Raw genomic sequence first — 17185 nt, 5'->3', positions numbered from 1 at the left:
ATACCTCTGACATAGAGGTTACCCGGGAAATGGCGGAGACGGCGCTCGTGGGAGTGCCCACCCGCACACTACTGCAGAATAGCGTAGAGGACCTTGAGTCGGATTTGTCGGCCGAGGAGATAGCATCGGCTATTGCGGCGTTGCACCCGGGAAAAGCCATGGGCCCTAACGGCATCCCGATTGAGTGGTACAAGACCATGTCCGAAACGCTCGCAACGCCGCTACTCAATATGTACGTAGACAGTTGTGACCGAGGACACTTGCCACCTGATCAGTGCATGGCCACCATAGTGGCGATCCCGAAACCCGGTAAGCCCCCTGAGGATTGCGGCTCCTATAGACCGATTTCCCTCCTTAATGCAGAAAGCAAAATCCTGGCGAAGGTGTTGGCCAGCAGGCTATTACCTCACCTTAGCCACCTCATCCATCCGGACCAATCGGGATTCATGCCGCACAGAAATACAGCGCTGAATCTCAGGCGCCTACATGGTGTTCTGGCGAAAGCCCCGTTACTGACAACAGATGCAGCGATCCTCTCCTTGGACGCCACAATGGCGTTCGACTTGGTTGAGTGGCGGTATCTTTTTGCGGTCCTGGACCATATGGGCTTTGGCCCGAAATTCATAAGGTGGGTCAAATTACTGTACGAGCGCCCGATGGCGCGGGTGACAGCGAACGGGCATGTTTCGAGAGTCATTTCATTAGCAAGGGGCACGAGACAAGGTTGTCCGCTGTCGCCACTACTGTTCGCCCTGGTATTGGAACCATTGGCGACCATCATTAGAACCACGCCACTGATGCGGGGTATCGACTGGGGTGATGGTTGGGAGGACAGAGTGTCCTTGTATGCTGATGATATGCTGGTATACCTGACTAAACCGGCGGAAGGGATTCCAATCTTGCTGGCGTTGTGTGAGCGGCAGGGTGTTGTGTCGGGTTACAAAATTAACTGGAGGAAATCGGTGCTCTACATGCTGCGTGGCGCTCCGCCACGTCTAGAGGTGGATTGCCCCTTGGCGGTGGAGGAAGTCTCCTTCAAATATTTAGGAATTCAGATCACCCGCGATCACGTGACCTTTCAGGAACTGAATCTGAAACCACTGCTCGACAGACTGAAAGCGGACGTGCGCCACTGGAAGTCACTCCCGCTGACGTTGTTGGGCAGAGCGGCGCTTTTCATAATGATGGCGCTGCCCCGGTTCCTCTATGTTTTGGAGAATACACCGACACTAGTTCCGCCTTCCTTCTTCAGGCAGGTATCGGGGCAACTGTCGGGACTGTTGTGGGGAGAGAGTCCGGCAAGGATAGCGCAGGCGAAACTGATTAGAGATTGGTACAGCGGAGGGATTGCACTCCCGAACCTGGAATTATACTATTGGGCGGCTCACCTCAAGGTGATTAACCAATGGCTGCACGCACCGCAGGAGGACCCGGCATACTTAGCAGACAGACGGCAGCTCGGCATTCACACACTTCTGGCCCCGCTCTACAATAAAGGCCTAATAGCAAAACTGGTTGGCCCAACTAAGCACACCGTAATGCTCTGGCATAAGGCCCAAGCACGACTGAAGTGGCGGGGGGTGATTACTCAACTCACGCCCTTGTGGGATTCTAGAGTGTTGGGAAACCTGAGACGTAGCAAAGGATTTGACCGCTGGGACGCTATAGGGATTTCCACGGTAGGAGATCTATGGACAAAGGAGGGGGTGGTTCCATTTGCTACTCTGAGAGAACAGTATGAACTGCACATCACTGAGACATACCGATACATACAGATTAGACACGCATTAATGGGCGCACTGACACCAGGTACTCAAGTCCCGGAATCGGCCCCTTTAGAGGACAGACTACTCACTGATTTCATGGAAGCTAGCGCTACATCCCTCACGTACCGTAAGTTAGTGAATAATTTGCCTGACCCATTACAGAAATTGAAAGAGAAATGGGAGGCGGATGTAGGTGCACTGGACGAGGAGGAATGGAATGCCGCACTGGCATCGCCTAGGGAGGCGGGTATATCAGCAAGGTTCCGATTAGTACAGGTCAAGGTATTGCACCGAGTGTATTACACACGCACTACACTACACAAGATTCAGAGGGCAGATCACCCATATTGTCTACGGAACTGTGGGGCGGAGGGGACGCTGTTCCATACCCTTTGGTCGTGTCCGACTATACTAGACTACTGGAAGCGTGTGGCACGCACGATCGCCCAGACGCTACAGCTCCCATTCACTCCTGACCCTAGAATTTGCCTGTTGAATGTGTGGGGCCCGAACGACCTGACGTCATACGGGCGGAAGTGGGTTGTCATAGGGGTGATGTTAGCGAAGCGAGACATTGCGCAAAGATGGGGGGCAGCAGAGACACCAACGTTGGCACAGTGGTGCAAGAATATGGATATGCTCATGATGGTGGAACGGGCAGTGTATCAACAGAGGGCCAATCCACGTAAATGGAACAAGCTATGGTTGCCGTGGAATGCCTACAGGGGGGAGCCTTGTGCACCTCTACAGGAAGAAGAAGATGTGGATAGTTCGGAGGAGGAGGAAGATGTAGCATAAAATTGGGACGGCGGGTGGGTTGGGGCGGCAGGGGCGCGGATTGCATAGACACTGTCTCGCCCTCCTGGCGTAAGGGATGTTAAGGGTATGTGTGAGGGTTGAAGACTGACAGCCTGCCTGGCACACCTAGGAAGCTTATATATTCCTACATTGCTTCTGTGAGATCATGATATACACCTGAATGTTGTTTGTTGTTTAATGTTAAGGAAAAGAAATGTTGCGACTCAAACTGATTGTGGCGGAATGTTGACGCCAAGTATCTGAATGCTTGAACCAGTACATGTGATGACAGGGTGCGACAATAACATTTTTTTAAAAAAACAAAAAAAAAACATGAAAACAATTAACACCAGCTTGCCAAGGCCAGAGCTATTTTCTTTGCCAATGCTTGTTGTTAGACGGGGACCTGGAGGGTCGGCCGAGCACAGTGATCGCACAGACAGGTAACTTCCCCCCCACAGATGGACACCACACAAAGATCAGGGTAACACCTTTTATAGGCACTTCTGGTAGTAGAGTGGTACGATACAAGGCGATCAGGACACGATGATCCTCTCAATTCTAGTCTCTAGTAAGGGAAGGGGGTAGCGGGACAGTCTTGGTACCCACGGGTACTGAGGTGTAACGGTGATAGCTCACAATCCTCGAGCTCGGTGTTCGGATGGGTCAGACCGCGGCAGCGCCGGCAGGTCCCGAAGAGGTCGTAGGTGGCAACGGGCCGCGGCAGCGCCAGCAGGTCCCAACGAGGATGAAGGTTACAACGGGCCGCGGCAGCGCCAGCAGGTCCCACGAGAATGCAGGTTGCAACGGGCAGCGGCAGCGCCAGCAGGTCCCACGAGGATGAAGGTTACAACGGGCCGCGGCAGCGCCAGCAGGTCCCACGAGGATGAAGGTTGCAGAGGGCCGCGGCAGCGCCAGCAGGTCCCACGAGGATGAAGGTTGCAGAGGGCCGCGGCAGCGCCAGCAGGTCCCACGAGGATGAAGGTTGCAGAGGGCCGCGGCAGCGCCAGCAGGCAGGACAATAGTTCACAAGGCAGGGCTGTGGCAGCGCCAGCAGTCCGTCAAGGATGAGTTCGTCGCGGTGTCTCTCGACTCCAGGATACAACTGCCTTCCTGTCCTGGGGCGGCCTCAGTTATAGGTCTGGCGCCCTTTGATGTCCGGACCCTCGCTCTTGGAGGTCGGGAGGTCTGGGATGAGGGAGTCCAGACACCCAGCAGGGGGGTGGAGCCAGCGCCCGAGGAGGCTGGGGGTGCTCGGCACCTGGCGGGGGAGAGCCATCGACACTTCTTACTCCCATTGACCTGCCAAGTGGTCCGTTCACCTCCTGGGTGGAGGGTGGTGCCGGGATGTCGGGGCCTGGCCAGGCCCAGGGTTGGGGTCGGGCTGAGGCCGCGCGGCCGCGTGGTGCCGTGTCCAAGATGGCGGCTGGGCCGGGCAATGGTGCTGACGGCGGCCCGGGCCCTGTCCTGCGGGGAGGGAGGGAGCGAGCCCTTCATGTGGCCTGTCCAACATGCGTCCCCCCCAGCTGAAGGCGGGGAGAGTCACCCATCTTCTTGGGGACTTTCCTCGTCGAGGCGGAAAAAGCGGGACAGGCCATCCGCGTTGGCGTGGTCTTGGCCAGGGCGATGCTCCACAGTGAAGTCCATCCCCTGCAGGGAGATGGACCATCGCAATAGTTTGGGGTTCTCCCCCCGCATCTGCATGAGCCATTGCAGGGGCCGATGATCTGTCTGTACCCGGAAATGGGTTCCGAAGAGGTACGGCCGGAGCTTCTTGAGGGCCCATACCACTGCGAAGGCCTCTCGCTCAATGGTGCTCCAGCGCTGTTCTCGGGGCAGTAGGCGTCTGCTGATGAAGGCCACGGGTTGGTCCACTCCTTCGGGGTTCAGTTGGGAGAGGACGGCCCCAATACCATGGTCGGAGGCATCGGTCTGCACAATGAACTCGCGGCTGTAGTCGGGGGCCTGGAGCACCGGAGCGGTGCACATGGCGGCCTTCAGCGTCTCGAAGGCCGCGTGACAGTCGGGAGTCCAGTTGACTCGTTTTGGGTTGTTCTTAGACGTGAGTTCCGTGAGGGGCCCCACAATGCTGCCATAGTCCCTCACAAACCGCCGGTAGTATCCGGTGAGCCCCAGGAAGGCTCGGACCTCTGTTTGTGTTTCGGGGGGTTGCCAGGACTGGATGGCAGCTACCTTGAGTTGGAGGGGGGCCACCAGACCGCTCCCCACTTGGTGTCCGAGGTAGGTCACGGACCCCTGGCCGATTTGGCACTTGCTGGCCTTTATGGTGAGGCCGGCCTGTTGGAGGGCCTGCAGGACCGCTCTGAGGTGGTGGAGGTGGTCTGCCCAGTGGCGGCTGTATACCGCGATGTCGTCCAGGTAGGCGGCGCTGAATTCTTCGAGGCCCGCCAATACCTGGTTCACCAGTCTTTGAAAGGTGGCTGGAGCGTTCTTCATGCCGAAGGGCATCACTCTGAAATGGTAGTGCCCATCCGGGGTGGAGAAAGCGGAACGTTCTTAGGCCCTGGGGGTGAGGCCGATCTGCCAGTAGCCCGCTGTCAGGTCAAAGATGCTTAGGTAGCGGGCTGCCCCCATGCGGTCGACTAGTTCATCTGCTCGGGGGATAGGGTGAGCGTCGGTTCGGGTGACCGCGTTCAGCCCCCGATAGTCGATGCAGAATCGGAGCTCCGGCGTGGTGCCCGGTGCCGCGGCCTTGGGGACCAGGACGACCGGGCTGGCCCAGGGACTGTCCGAAGGCTCGATGACCCCGAGGGCGAGCATCTTGGAGACTTCTTCTTGGATGCATGTACGTACCCGATCCGGTACTCGGTACGCCCGGTGTCGGACAGGAGGACTGTCCCCCGTGTCCACGTCGTGCAGGCACCAGGAGGTGACTCCGGGTGCGAGGGAGAACAGGTTTGCGAACGGCAGCAGGAGGGCCCGGCAATCTTGACGCTGCTCTGGGGTCAGGGCCTCGGAGAGTCGGACCCCGTCCACCGAGCCATCTCTTTCCCGAGTCCTCAGTAGGTCAGGGAGGGGCTCGGAGTCTCCTTCTGTGCCACTGTCGGTCGCCATCAGCAGGCTGAGCTCTGAGCGCATGAAGTGGGGTTTGAGCCTGTTGGCGTGGAGGACCCGGAGGGGGTTCCGGGGGGACTCCAGGTCGATGAGATAGGTGACGGGACTCCTGCGCTCGATCACCTTGAAGGGCCCCGTCCATTTGTCTTGCAAGGCACACGGTTCGATGGGGGACATCACCCATACCTGCTGACCCGGTTCAAACTCGATGGAGGAGGCATGTTGGTCGTACCACTTCTTCATGTCCTCTTGACTGGCCTCCAGATTGGCTTTAGCGATCTCCCTGAATTTCCGGGTCTGATTTCGGAGGGTCAGGAGGTATTTGTAGACGTCCGGAGGGGTCTTTAGGGGGGCCATTTCCCATTCCTCCTTCACTAGGCTGAGAGGCCCGCGAATGGGGTGTCCGTACAGGAGTTCGAAGGGGCTGAAGCCGAGGGACTTCTGGGGGACTTCTCGGTAGGCGAAGAGGAGGCACGGTAGTAGCACGTCCCACTGGCGGCGTAGGGGTTCTTCCAGCCCCATGATCATTCCCTTGAGGGTGCGGTTGAACCGCTCGACCAGTCCGTTCCCCTGAGGGTGATAGGGGGTGGTGAAGCGGTAAGTGACTCCGCACTGCTGCCAGAGGGATTTCATATACTTTGAAATAAAGTTCGTACCCCTGTCGCTGACCACTTCCCGGGGGAAGCTCACTCGAGAGAAGATCCCTATCAAGGCTCGACCCACTACTGGGGCTGTTATAGTACGAAGGGGGACCGCCTCAGGATAGCGGGTGGCGTGGTCCACCAGGACCAGGATGAAGCGATGCCCCTGTGCTGTTCGGGGGTCCAGGGGCCCCACAATGTCTATTCCCACCTTTTCGAACGGGGTGGTCACCACGGGGAATGGTTGTAGGGGTGCCTTGAGTTTGCGGCCGCTCTTCCCGCTGGCCTGGCAGGTCGGGCAGGACCGGCAATGGTTGGAGACGTCATTTCTCATTTTGGGCCAAAAAAAGTGAGTCACCAGGCGGTGGTAGGTCTTGTCTTGGCCCAGGTGCCCGGCCAGGGGGACATCATGGGCTAGGTTCAACAGGAAGTCTCTGAAGTGGAGGGGCACCACCAGCACTCGTCCGGCCCCCAGTTCTGCGATTTTCTGCTCGCTGTACAAGAGATCATTGTCCCAATAAACCCAGTGGGCCCCGGTGGTGTCTCCTTGGCTCTGGGCGAGCGCTTGCTGTCGCAATCCCTCGAGGGAGGGGCAGGTCTTTTGCTCCTGCCGGAATTGTTCCTGGGTGGGCCCCCCTTCTTGACGCCACTGAGCCAGGTCGGGAAGCTCGGGGGGCTGTGTGGACCCCTCTGTGGTGGGGTCCGGGTGGTCGGTCTGGAGGAAGTCTTCTTCTGGAGTGATCGAGGGCGGAGGTGCTGCCCATTCTGGTTCTTCTGGTCTAGGGATGGTGCGGGTGGCCATGGACCGGGTGGTTACGCACGCCCAGTCCGGGAGACCCAACATCCCCAGATGCTCTCTTCTTTCCACAGCGGCCCACGGGGAGCTCTCGAGATCGTTCCCCAGGAGGCAGTCCACGGGGGCATCGTCGCGGACAGTTACTTTCAGCATGCCGGACACTCCTCCCCATTCGAAGGGGACGCAGGCCATCCGACACAGGCTCTCCGAGTTATCTGCCAATCGGACGGGGCAAAGTACGTTTGGTAGGATTTGTTCTGGGGTCACCAGGTGACAACGGACGGCCGTCACACTGGCCCCGGTGTCACGCAGGGCCTCGGCCTTGCGCCCATTGATGCTCACCCATTGGCTGTACTTCCGAGTGTTGGCGGGCAGGGGAGTCCGCGGGACCATGTCTCTTCCTCCCAGGCATGCCAGGGTCATGGCGGCGGGTTCCCACTCGAACTGCTCCGACTCATAGGTCTCCGTGTCTTCGGAGACTTGTTCTTCTCCCAGGGCGGCGGCCGCCATCTGGCGGGGCCCGGGGACCTGGTTCTTCGGGCAGGTCGGGTCACTGGCATAGTGGCCGACTCGCTGGCATCGATGACACGTCACGTTAGCTCGGAACCCCGGGCGCATCGGGGGGTTTCCCCGGCCTGCTGGGGCCGGGGTCGGCGTCTCCGTCTCGGCCCCGGCCCTGGCCTCCTCCTCCTCCTCCTCGGGGACGATGATGACCTTGGTTGGTTCTGTTCTGCTCATTCGGCCCACTCCGGGCCACTCGGGTGCTCTCCCACCGGTCAGCCTCGGTGGCGAGCTGCCGGGGTTCAGTCAATTTACTGTCGAGGAGGTGCTGCCTGAGCTCGACGAAGCAGTTGTTGGAGAGGTGCTCCCACACAATGAGATTGAAGAGTTGTTCGTAAGTGGTTACGTTGTTACCCTTGATCCACCCCTCGAAGGCTCGGCTGAAATAGTTCACGTATTCCAACCACGTCGTACCTGGGATCCGGGTGCAGTTGCGGAACCTCTGGCGATACATTTCGGGTGTAAGCCCATATCGACTGAGGAGGGCGGCCTTCATGTGGTCATAGGACGTCATTTGATGGTCCGGAAGCTGCAGCAGGGCATCACGACCCTCGTTGACGAATCTCCCCCATAGACCGGCTCCCCAGTCACTTCGAGCGACCCGGTGGGCGGTCATGGCAATCTCATAGGCCTTGAACCACTGCTGTATGTCGTCGTTCCGGTGATATTCTCGGACCACATCCTTGGGGATGTGGACCTTCTGCTCGGTAGGACCCGGGGAGTGCGGTTGCTCGGGCACCCCTAGGTTTTTGTTCAGTTTGCGTATTTCTATCTCCGCTAGTTTGCACTCGTGCTCGTATGCCAGTCTTTTTTCTTCGAGGTCTCTCTGTCTCTGTTTTTCCTCTCGCTCTTCTCTGAGCCGTAAGTGTTCTAAGTTTATTTTTTGTTCCGCCAGTTTCAATTCTCCGTCTAGTCTGAGTCGTGCCAAGTCTAACTCATGTAATCTATTTTTTTCCCGCTCTTGGATCTCTTCACGGGAAGGGCCTGTTCTCCGTTCTTCCGTCCGGGTGGTGTTGACTTCCGGGGCTGCGGGGTCCCGGGGGGTTGCGGTATTTGTCTCTGTCCAGGCCTCTAGGGCGTTTTTGAAGTCTTCTTTTTGTGCTTAGCCCGGTGGTAGCAATGCCTAAGTCCATGCAAAATTGTTTGAGCTCTCGTGGTTGTATTCTTCCAGCTTTTCCATCTGGAACTTCTCCGCCGATCCGCTCTCTTTGGTCGTCATTGTGGTTTTAGTCGTAGGGTGAGTTACTGTCTGTACGGTACGCGTTGGTTCGGATCGCGCCGCTAGCCACCAATGTTAGACGGGGACCTGGAGGGTCGGCCGAGCACAGTGATCGCACAGACAGGTAACTTCCCCCCCACAGATGGACACCACACAAAGATCAGGGTAACACCTTTTATAGGCACTTCTGGTAGTAGAGTGGTACGATACAAGGCGATCAGGACACGATGATCCTCTCAATTCTAGTCTCTAGTAAGGGAAGGGGGTAGCGGGACAGTCTTGGTACCCACGGGTACTGAGGTGTAACGGTGATAGCTCACAATCCTCGAGCTCGGTGTTCGGATGGGTCAGACCGCGGCAGCGCCGGCAGGTCCCGAAGAGGTCGTAGGTGGCAACGGGCCGCGGCAGCGCCAGCAGGTCCCAACGAGGATGAAGGTTACAACGGGCCGCGGCAGCGCCAGCAGGTCCCACGAGAATGCAGGTTGCAACGGGCCGCGGCAGCGCCAGCAGGTCCCACGAGGATGAAGGTTACAACGGGCAGCGCCAGCAGGTCCCACGAGGATGAAGGTTGCAGAGGGCCGCGGCAGCGCCAGCAGGTCCCACGAGGATGAAGGTTGCAGAGGGCCGCGGCAGCACCAGCAGGTCCCACGAGGATGAAGGTTGCAGAGGGCCGCGGCAGCGCCAGCAGGCAGGACAATAGTTCACAAGGCAGGGCTGTGGCAGCGCCAGCAGTCCGTCAAGGATGAGTTTGTCGCGGTGTCTCTCGACTCCAGAATACAACTGCCTTCCTGTCCTGGGGCGGCCTCAGTTATAGGTCTGGCGCCCTTTGATGTCCGGACCCTCGCTCTTGGAGGTCGGGAGGTCTGGGATGAGGGAGTCCAGACACCCAGCAGGGGGGTGGAGCCAGCGCCCGAGGAGGCTGGGGGTGCTCGGCACCTGGCGGGGGAGAGCCATCGACACTTCTTACTCCCATTGACCTGCCAAGTGGTCCGTTCACCTCCTGGGTGGAGGGTGGTGCCGGGATGTCGGGGCCTGGCCAGGCCCAGGGTTGGGGTCGGGCTGAGGCCGCGCGGCCGCGTGGTGCCGTGTCCAAGATGGCGGCTGGGCCGGGCAATGGTGCTGACGGCGGCCCGGGCCCTGTCCTGCGGGGAGGGAGCGAGCCCTTCATGTGGCCTGTCCAACACTTGTTTTCTGTTTTCTGGAGAGGGTCATCTTTTAATCATTTACTCAGAATTGTTTTCCTTACCGTGAAAATACAATTTCCACATTTTTTTCTCTGGTTCGATAAATGTTCAGCAAAACAGTGCCTGAATGTTTATTGGACTTCCTTAGAATCTTGTATCATTCCGAATATAATCCATTTGCCATTATTTCATGAATGTGAGTCGTTTCCATATGGAATGCTGCCAGTACTCTTTTACTCAGTTTTATTATTTTTATTTATCTTTTTTTGGAGATGCAACAAACTGTTCATTCCAAAGACGACTCAGTACAGACAAGACATTTAGACTAACTTGTTGTCGTATAAGTAGTCTGGACTGGAAGAATTCAGTGCAGGATTAGATATGTCTTACATTATTAACATGAATCACTACAATATGTTCTTAATGGTTCTATTCTCTTTAGGTGATTATCTGACATGTTCCCCCGTATTACCTGCAAGTTCTTGTTTATTTACTAGTTAGTGGTGACACTCATGGTATTGGTGACACTCTCTCACCAAGATTTTGCATTGTGTGGTCCCTGGTGTCTATAGAGGGCAGTTATCTGGTGAATCTGGTAATTGAATCATATCCACCTATGTGGCTAGATCTTCCACAGCTATGTTGTCTCTTCTAGCAGTCCTCATATGAGACCCTTCACCAGGGCCCATTCTATCAGGTCTCTTACCCAGGCCTTTTTGATTGTCCTCAGGAAGGTATCCAGTGAATGGCTTTTCGGCACTGTGCCAAATTTGTCCCCAGGACCGGGAATCTGCAGCGCTTCTTGTTTTTCCTGTGCTTCGGGATAGTGCCTTGATAGTTTGCATACTTAAGCGCTGTACCGAGAATCTCTAGCATCCACCAGTGACATACCAGAACAAGCATTTGCAATGCAATAAGTCTCGCATTAATTGAGTTTGAGCTATTGGCATTGCTAAATATTGCAACACCAATTGCAACAAAAGTCTATAAATTGTAGGCCACATTTTTGTAAAATGTATTTTGTAGCAATGGTGGCATGCAGCGCTTTAGATGAACATGTTTAAAAGTAAAGTGCGCCATACTGCGATTGCTACAATAGTTAATTGTGGATGCGTTAACAATTGATGTGTGCACTGATGGCTGGTGGTGTGTGTGCCTGTAAAAATTGTGCACTGATGGCTGGTGGTCTGTGTGCCTGGTGGAAGTGTGCACTGCCGGCTGGTGGTGTGTGTGCCTGGTGGAAGGGTGCACTGACGGCTGGTGGTGTGTGTGCCTGGTGAAAGCGTGCACTGACGGCTAGTGGTGTGTGCCTGGTAGAAGCGTGCACTGACGGCTGGTGGTGTTTGTGCCATGTGAAAGCATGCACTGACAGCTGGTGGTGTTTGTGCCCGGTGAAAGCGTGCACTGACGACTGATGGTGTCTATGCCTGGTGAAAGTGTGCACTGACCGTGTGGTTGTGTGTGCTTGTGGTAGTGTGTGTGGTTGTGTGTGTGGTTGTTTGTGTGGTTTTGTGTGTGGGTGTTTGTCTTTGTGTGGTTGTATGTGTGGTTTGTGCTTGTGGTAGTGTGTGTGGTTGGGTGTGGTTGTGTGTGTGTGTGGTTGTGTGTGTGGTTTTGTGCGTGTGGTAGTGTGTGTGGTTGGGTGTGGTTGTGTGTGTGTGTGGTTGTGTGTGTGGTTTTGTGCGTGTGGTTGTGTGTGTAGTTGTGTGTGTGGTTGTGTGTGGTTGTGTGTGTGGTTATGTGTGTGGTTGTGGTGTGTGTGGTTATGTGTGTGGTTGTGGATGTGTTTGTAAATGTAATGTAAATGTAAATTGATACTTGTATAGCGCACTGCTCACCCGCAAGGGTCTCAAGGCGCTTGTACGAATACCGCTGTGGAACCCATCCTGGCTTTCCCTGAGAGGTGTCCACTCCTGGGCACCCCCAAGGTGGAGGCCAGGCATCCTTAGCATTGTGGGGCCCGTTGTGGAGATTAAGCAAGCTATTGCCCAGAGTTGCAGAGTGGGACTCCATGATTGGAATAGGCACGGAGGCGAGAATTATCAGGTCCGTGGAATTTTTGAGCTCAAGACCCGCCAATGCGGGGAATTGAACCCTGGTCCCGGGCTAGACCTCTGCATCAGGGTCTGCCACTCTAACCATTGAGCCACTTGTGTGGTTGTGGGTGTGTGTGTGTGGTTGTGGTTGTGTGTGTAGGTGTGGTTGCGTGTGTGGTTGTGTGTGTGGTTGTATGTGGTTCTGATTGTGTTGTGTGTGTGTGGGTGTGGTTGTGTGTGCTTGTGGTAGTGTGTGTGGTTGTTTGTGTGGTTTTGTGTGTGGGTGTTTATGTGTGGTTGTATGTGTGGTTGTTTGTGCTTGTGGTAGTGTGTGTGGTTGGGTGTGGTTGTGTGTGTGTGTGGTTGTGTGTGTGGTTGTGTGTGTGGTTGTGTGTGTGGTTATGTGTGTGGTTATGTGTGTGGTTGTGGTGTGTGTGGTTATGTGTGTGGTTGTGGATGTGGTTGTGTGGGTGTGGTTGTGGGTGGGTGTGGTTGTGTGGGTGTGGTTGTGTGTGTAGGTGTGGTTGTGTTTGTGGTTGCGTGTGTGGTTGTGTGTGTGGTTGTATGTGGTTCTGGTTGTGTGTGGTTGTGTGTGTGTGGTTGTGTGTGTGGTTGTGGTTGTTTGTGTGTGGTTGTGTGTGTGGATGTGGTGTGGCTGTGTGTGTGGTGGTTGTGTGTGTGTGGTTGTGGATGTGGTTTGGTTGTGTGGGGGTGGTTGTGGTTGTGTGTGGTTGTGTGTGTGTGGTTGTATGTGTGGTTGTGTGTGTAGTTGAGGTTGTGTGTGTGGTTGTGTGTGGGTGTGGTTGTGTGTGTGTGTGTGGTTGTGTGTGGTTGTGGGTGTGGTTGTGGTCGTGTGTGTTTGTGTGTGGGTGTGGCTGTGTGTGTGGTTTGTGTGGTTGTATGTGTGGTTGTGTGTGTGTGTGGTTGTGGTTGTGTGTGTGGATGTGGTGTGGCTGTGTGTGTTGTGGTTGTGTGTGTGTGGATGTGGTGTGGTTGTGTGATGTGTTTGTGTGTGGGTAGTTGTGTGGGTGGTTGTGGGTGTGATTGGGTGTGGTTGTATGTGTGGTTGTGTGTGGGTGTGTGTGTGTTGTGTTTGTGGTTGTGTGTGTATGTGGTGTGGTTGTGCGTGTTTGTGGTTGTGTGTGGGTGGTTGTGTGTGTGTGTGTGGTTGTGTGTATGGGTGTGGTTAGGTGTGTGTGGTTGTGTGTTTATGTGTGGGTGGTTCTGGGTGTTTTGTGTGTGTGTGGTTGTCGTTGTGTGTGGTTGTGTGTGTGTGTGGTTGGGTGTGGTTGTGTGTGTGGTGTTGTGTGTGGTTGTGTTTGTGGTTGTGTGTGTGTGTGGTTGTGGGTGTGTGTGGTTCTGTATGTGTGTGTGTGTGGTTGTTTGAGTGTGGTTGTGTATGTGGTTGTGTGTGTGCTTGCGTATGTGGTTGTGCTTGTGTGGGTGTGATTGTGTGTGTGGTTGTGTGTATGGGTGTTTAGGTGTGTGTGGTTGTGTGTGTGATTGTGTGGTTGTTTGTGTCTGTGGCTGTGTTTGTGTGTGTGTGGTTGTATGTGTGGTTGTGTGTGGTTGTGAGAGGTTGTGCGTGTTGTTATGTGTGTGGTTGTGTGTGTGGTTGTGTGTGTGACAGTAATACTAAAAGCATCTCAAAATAAAGGAACACAAACATCGAGTTTGTGGAAAGAGAAAGCACATTGTAAGTCAAACGGGCGCAGCAAAGCATTAACACAACAACATGTTATTTGATGTTTGATGTTCTTTGATCAAGAACATCAAAGGGGCGCTGCTAAAGTGATCGCGGGCAAAAGTGATCTCGGGCACTTAATGAGTATGACGAGGTTTGCACATGCACTGTAGCTCTAGGCTGGCCATGGTAGCATTTTTTGAGCCCTCACTAAATGTCTCACCAGTTCAGCGAATGCGCTGGGTCAGGCGCAACCTAAAAATGGCGGCTCCCTCTAACATTGCAGTGTTTCATGATATACAAAAACACTGTTTAAGGGGTGTGTGTGGTCGTGTGGTTGAAGTTGTGGTTGTGTGTGTGTGTGTGTTGTGTTTGTTTGTGGTTGTGTGGATGTGGTGTGGTTGTGTGTGTTGTGTTTGTGGTTGTGTGTGGGTGGTTGTGTGTGTGGTTGTGTGAGGTTGTATGTGTGTGTGGTTGTGTGTATGGGTGTGGTTAGGTGTGTGTGGTTGTTGTGTGTCGTTGTGTGTGGTTGTTGTGTGTGGTTGTCTGTGTGTGTGTGGTTGTGTGTGTGTGTGGTTGTGGGTGGTTCTGTATGTGTGTGTAGTTGTGTGTGTGGTTGTGTGTGTGCTTGTGTATGTGCTTGTGGTTGTGTGTGTGTGGTTGGGTTCGATTGTGTGTGTGGTCGTGTGCGGTTGTGTGTGGTTGTGTGTTTGTGGTTGTGTGTGTGTGGTTGTGTGTATGGGTGTTTAGGTGTGTGTGGTTGTGTGTGGTTGTTTGTGTCTGTGGTTGTATGTGGTTGTGAGAGGTTGTGCGTGTGGTTGTGGTTGTGTGTGTGGTTGTGTGTGTGGTTGTGGTTGTGTGTGTGACAGTAATACTAAAAGCATCTCAAAATTAAGGAACACAAACATCGAGTTTGTGGAAAGAGAAAGCGCATTGTAAGTAAAACGGGCGCAGCAAAGCATTAACACAACAACATGTTCTTTGATGTTTGATGTTCTTTGCACAAGAACATCAAAGGGGCGCTGCTAAAGTGATCGCGGGCGAAAGTGATCTTGGGCGCTTAATGAGTATGGCGAGGTTTGCCATTTGGCGCCTCGGCTCCAAAGTGCGCGCCCGCGCACATGCACTGTAGCTCTAGGCTGGCCATGGTAGCATTTTTTGAGCCCTCACTAAATGTCTCACCAGGCAAGCGCATGCACTGGAACAGGCACGACCTAGAAATGGAGGCTCCCTCTAACATTGCAGTGTTTCATGATATACAAAAGCACAGTTTAAGGGGTGGAGATTGAAGTTCGCAATAGGTGGAGAGGTGTAGGCTGGGTCATTCGCCTATTTTGGATTGTGAAATCAACATCTTTTAAATACATTTCTAGTTCTTTGATCCCCGTACTGATTTACTCTGAATCGGATGTGTCCTACTTCATTTTTGTGTTGGTTTGAATATTTTTTCTATTGCTGATTTACAATTTACATCAATAGTAGGATCTAAAGGTGTGGAAGAGGTCCGAAAACTGCCATGAACTTTTTGTTCTTCTGAGTCTGCGGAAGTACATTAGCAAGAGAGAGCACGCCATTGCTGACAGATTAGTTCATGCTCTGTAATCTGAACGAAGCTGTGGCAAGCCGACCCTCTGGGCCCAGAAACAGCTGTAGCCATGCCTCCTTTTGCATCAGGGACTGCATGCATGCGGCTCCTCTGGTTCTCACAAGTAGTTATAAAGCAGAAATGTTGGCGCTGGGGTAATTTTAATCTTAGCAAGCTTTCCTGAGTCTTAACTTCCCACAATTAGCAATCGGAAAACCGATTTGACGTAAGCATGATTTACTTAAACTTAAACAGACTGAAAATATATCATTCGTATTTGAAATTGGTAGGTATCTTTCGTTGTGTGCTTCTGCTGGTAGCCGACCCAGCTAAGGTTTTCACTTTTTTTTTGCTTGTGGACCTTACCAGTTTAGAACATCTGTTTTTCTTTCTTCAAAAATATCACGCCCAACAAAGAGCAAAACGTAGGTTATTTGAAGTCTAATTTACCCGGTTGTGGTGTACAGAATATACATACATTCATGAATTTTCGTTTTCCCAGGAAGGACGAGCAGTGCATGCCTTCAGCCATCTCTCTGACGACCAGCTCCGCCTACTACAGCACCTCCGCCCCCAAGGCGGAGCTCCTCATCAAAATGAAGGACATGCAACAACAGCAACTTCATGACCAACAGCAGCAGCCACAAGAGGACTCAGAGGAAGAGCTGGACCACAACCTCGCCGAAAAGAAGGTGAGCGGTCCTGCTGTAGAGTGTCATCTTGTAGAATTATAAATGGGTAACTCAAGTGTCGCGCTGACTTCGATTCTCACAGGCCCGCTCAATGCGGACAGGGTACGAGATGCTCACGCTCTCGAATGCTGCCGTTTGGTATGGTCTCTTCCAACATCCTGTATCAGCATTATAAAATAAAATGGATACTTCAAGCTTTGCCTTCAGTTATTACTTTGCTTTAAACCTACCTGTAATGTAACTGTAATGAATTTTTTCAGGCCCAGTAATGGTTAAAATACGAGTGAATAATCAGCGTATCTCTGGATTTTCCAGTGTTAGACTGCTATTTGTGTATTCTAATTATTGTAATGCTTGCCTTTACCATTTGGGGAATCGTGTAGTACTAAATGTTAGTAGTTCATGAGCTGAATTCTATTTGTGTGTCTTTTTAGTCACTGCTTTACCTGAATACCTCTACAAAGATGGATGTATTTAATTTTAAGTGATGTTTATATCTTCAAAAAAGTAATTAGTACTTTATTCTTCATCTCTTAATTTCACAAATAACGTAATGACTTTCCACTCTGTAGTTTGGTACCCTTGGAATTTATTCTTGTATTGTAAAGCGCTCTGATACTCGCAAGAGTCTGGTTCGCGCTATATAAAACTTTCTAAATAAATAAATACGGGGAGGGGGGTGCCTTTTTACACAGAGTTCAGAGGGACGTGAAACTAGCATAGAGAGTGAAGCTACCCGCATACAGTTTTATGTTCTTATGGGTTTCTAGCCTGTCTACTGTAGTGAGCATTTTGAACATACAAATAAACATGTAATGAAGAGATTGGCTCCAGATCCAGCTTTGAACATAGTTATGTCAGAGCAGTAGGAAACAAGCGTTGTTTCTCACTGGTACATTGTAATTGCCGTGCATAAAAGCCTGTTTAAGATAGTGAATGTGTATGAGCATTGTATAACATGTATAATTGTAGATGGGTAACAGTGAGTAAGAGGAATGTTTTTCATCAAAGGATTCCAAGTGACAACAAATAGATAATTAGAGCAAAACTCAATTTATCTATGATGTCTCTCAGAAATGGGAGGTGAAAAACATCTGTTATTTACTTTTTACTACCTTTAATTTTATGTTTTGTATTACCCCAACTCA

General features: G+C 53.0%; 1 protein-coding gene across 6 annotated transcripts in view; it reads left to right on the top strand.

Annotated features, from left to right (window-relative positions):
- SHROOM2 (shroom family member 2) overlaps nt 1-17185 on the top strand; it is a 904672-nt gene that overhangs the window by 807165 nt on the left and 80322 nt on the right. For all 6 annotated transcript variants that reach the window (XM_078657588.1, XM_078657592.1, XM_078657589.1 and 3 more), the window contains one exon: nt 15848-16037. In XM_078657588.1, the coding sequence (XP_078513714.1) occupies nt 15848-16037 (190 nt within the window). The remainder of the gene's footprint in view (nt 1-15847; nt 16038-17185) is intronic.

Source organism: Lissotriton helveticus, chromosome 8, assembly GCF_964261635.1.
Source record: "Lissotriton helveticus chromosome 8, aLisHel1.1, whole genome shotgun sequence".
Lineage (NCBI taxonomy): Eukaryota > Metazoa > Chordata > Amphibia > Caudata > Salamandridae > Lissotriton > Lissotriton helveticus.
Note: the sequence above shows the minus strand (reverse complement) of the source record. Positions and strands in the feature narration are given on the sequence as shown.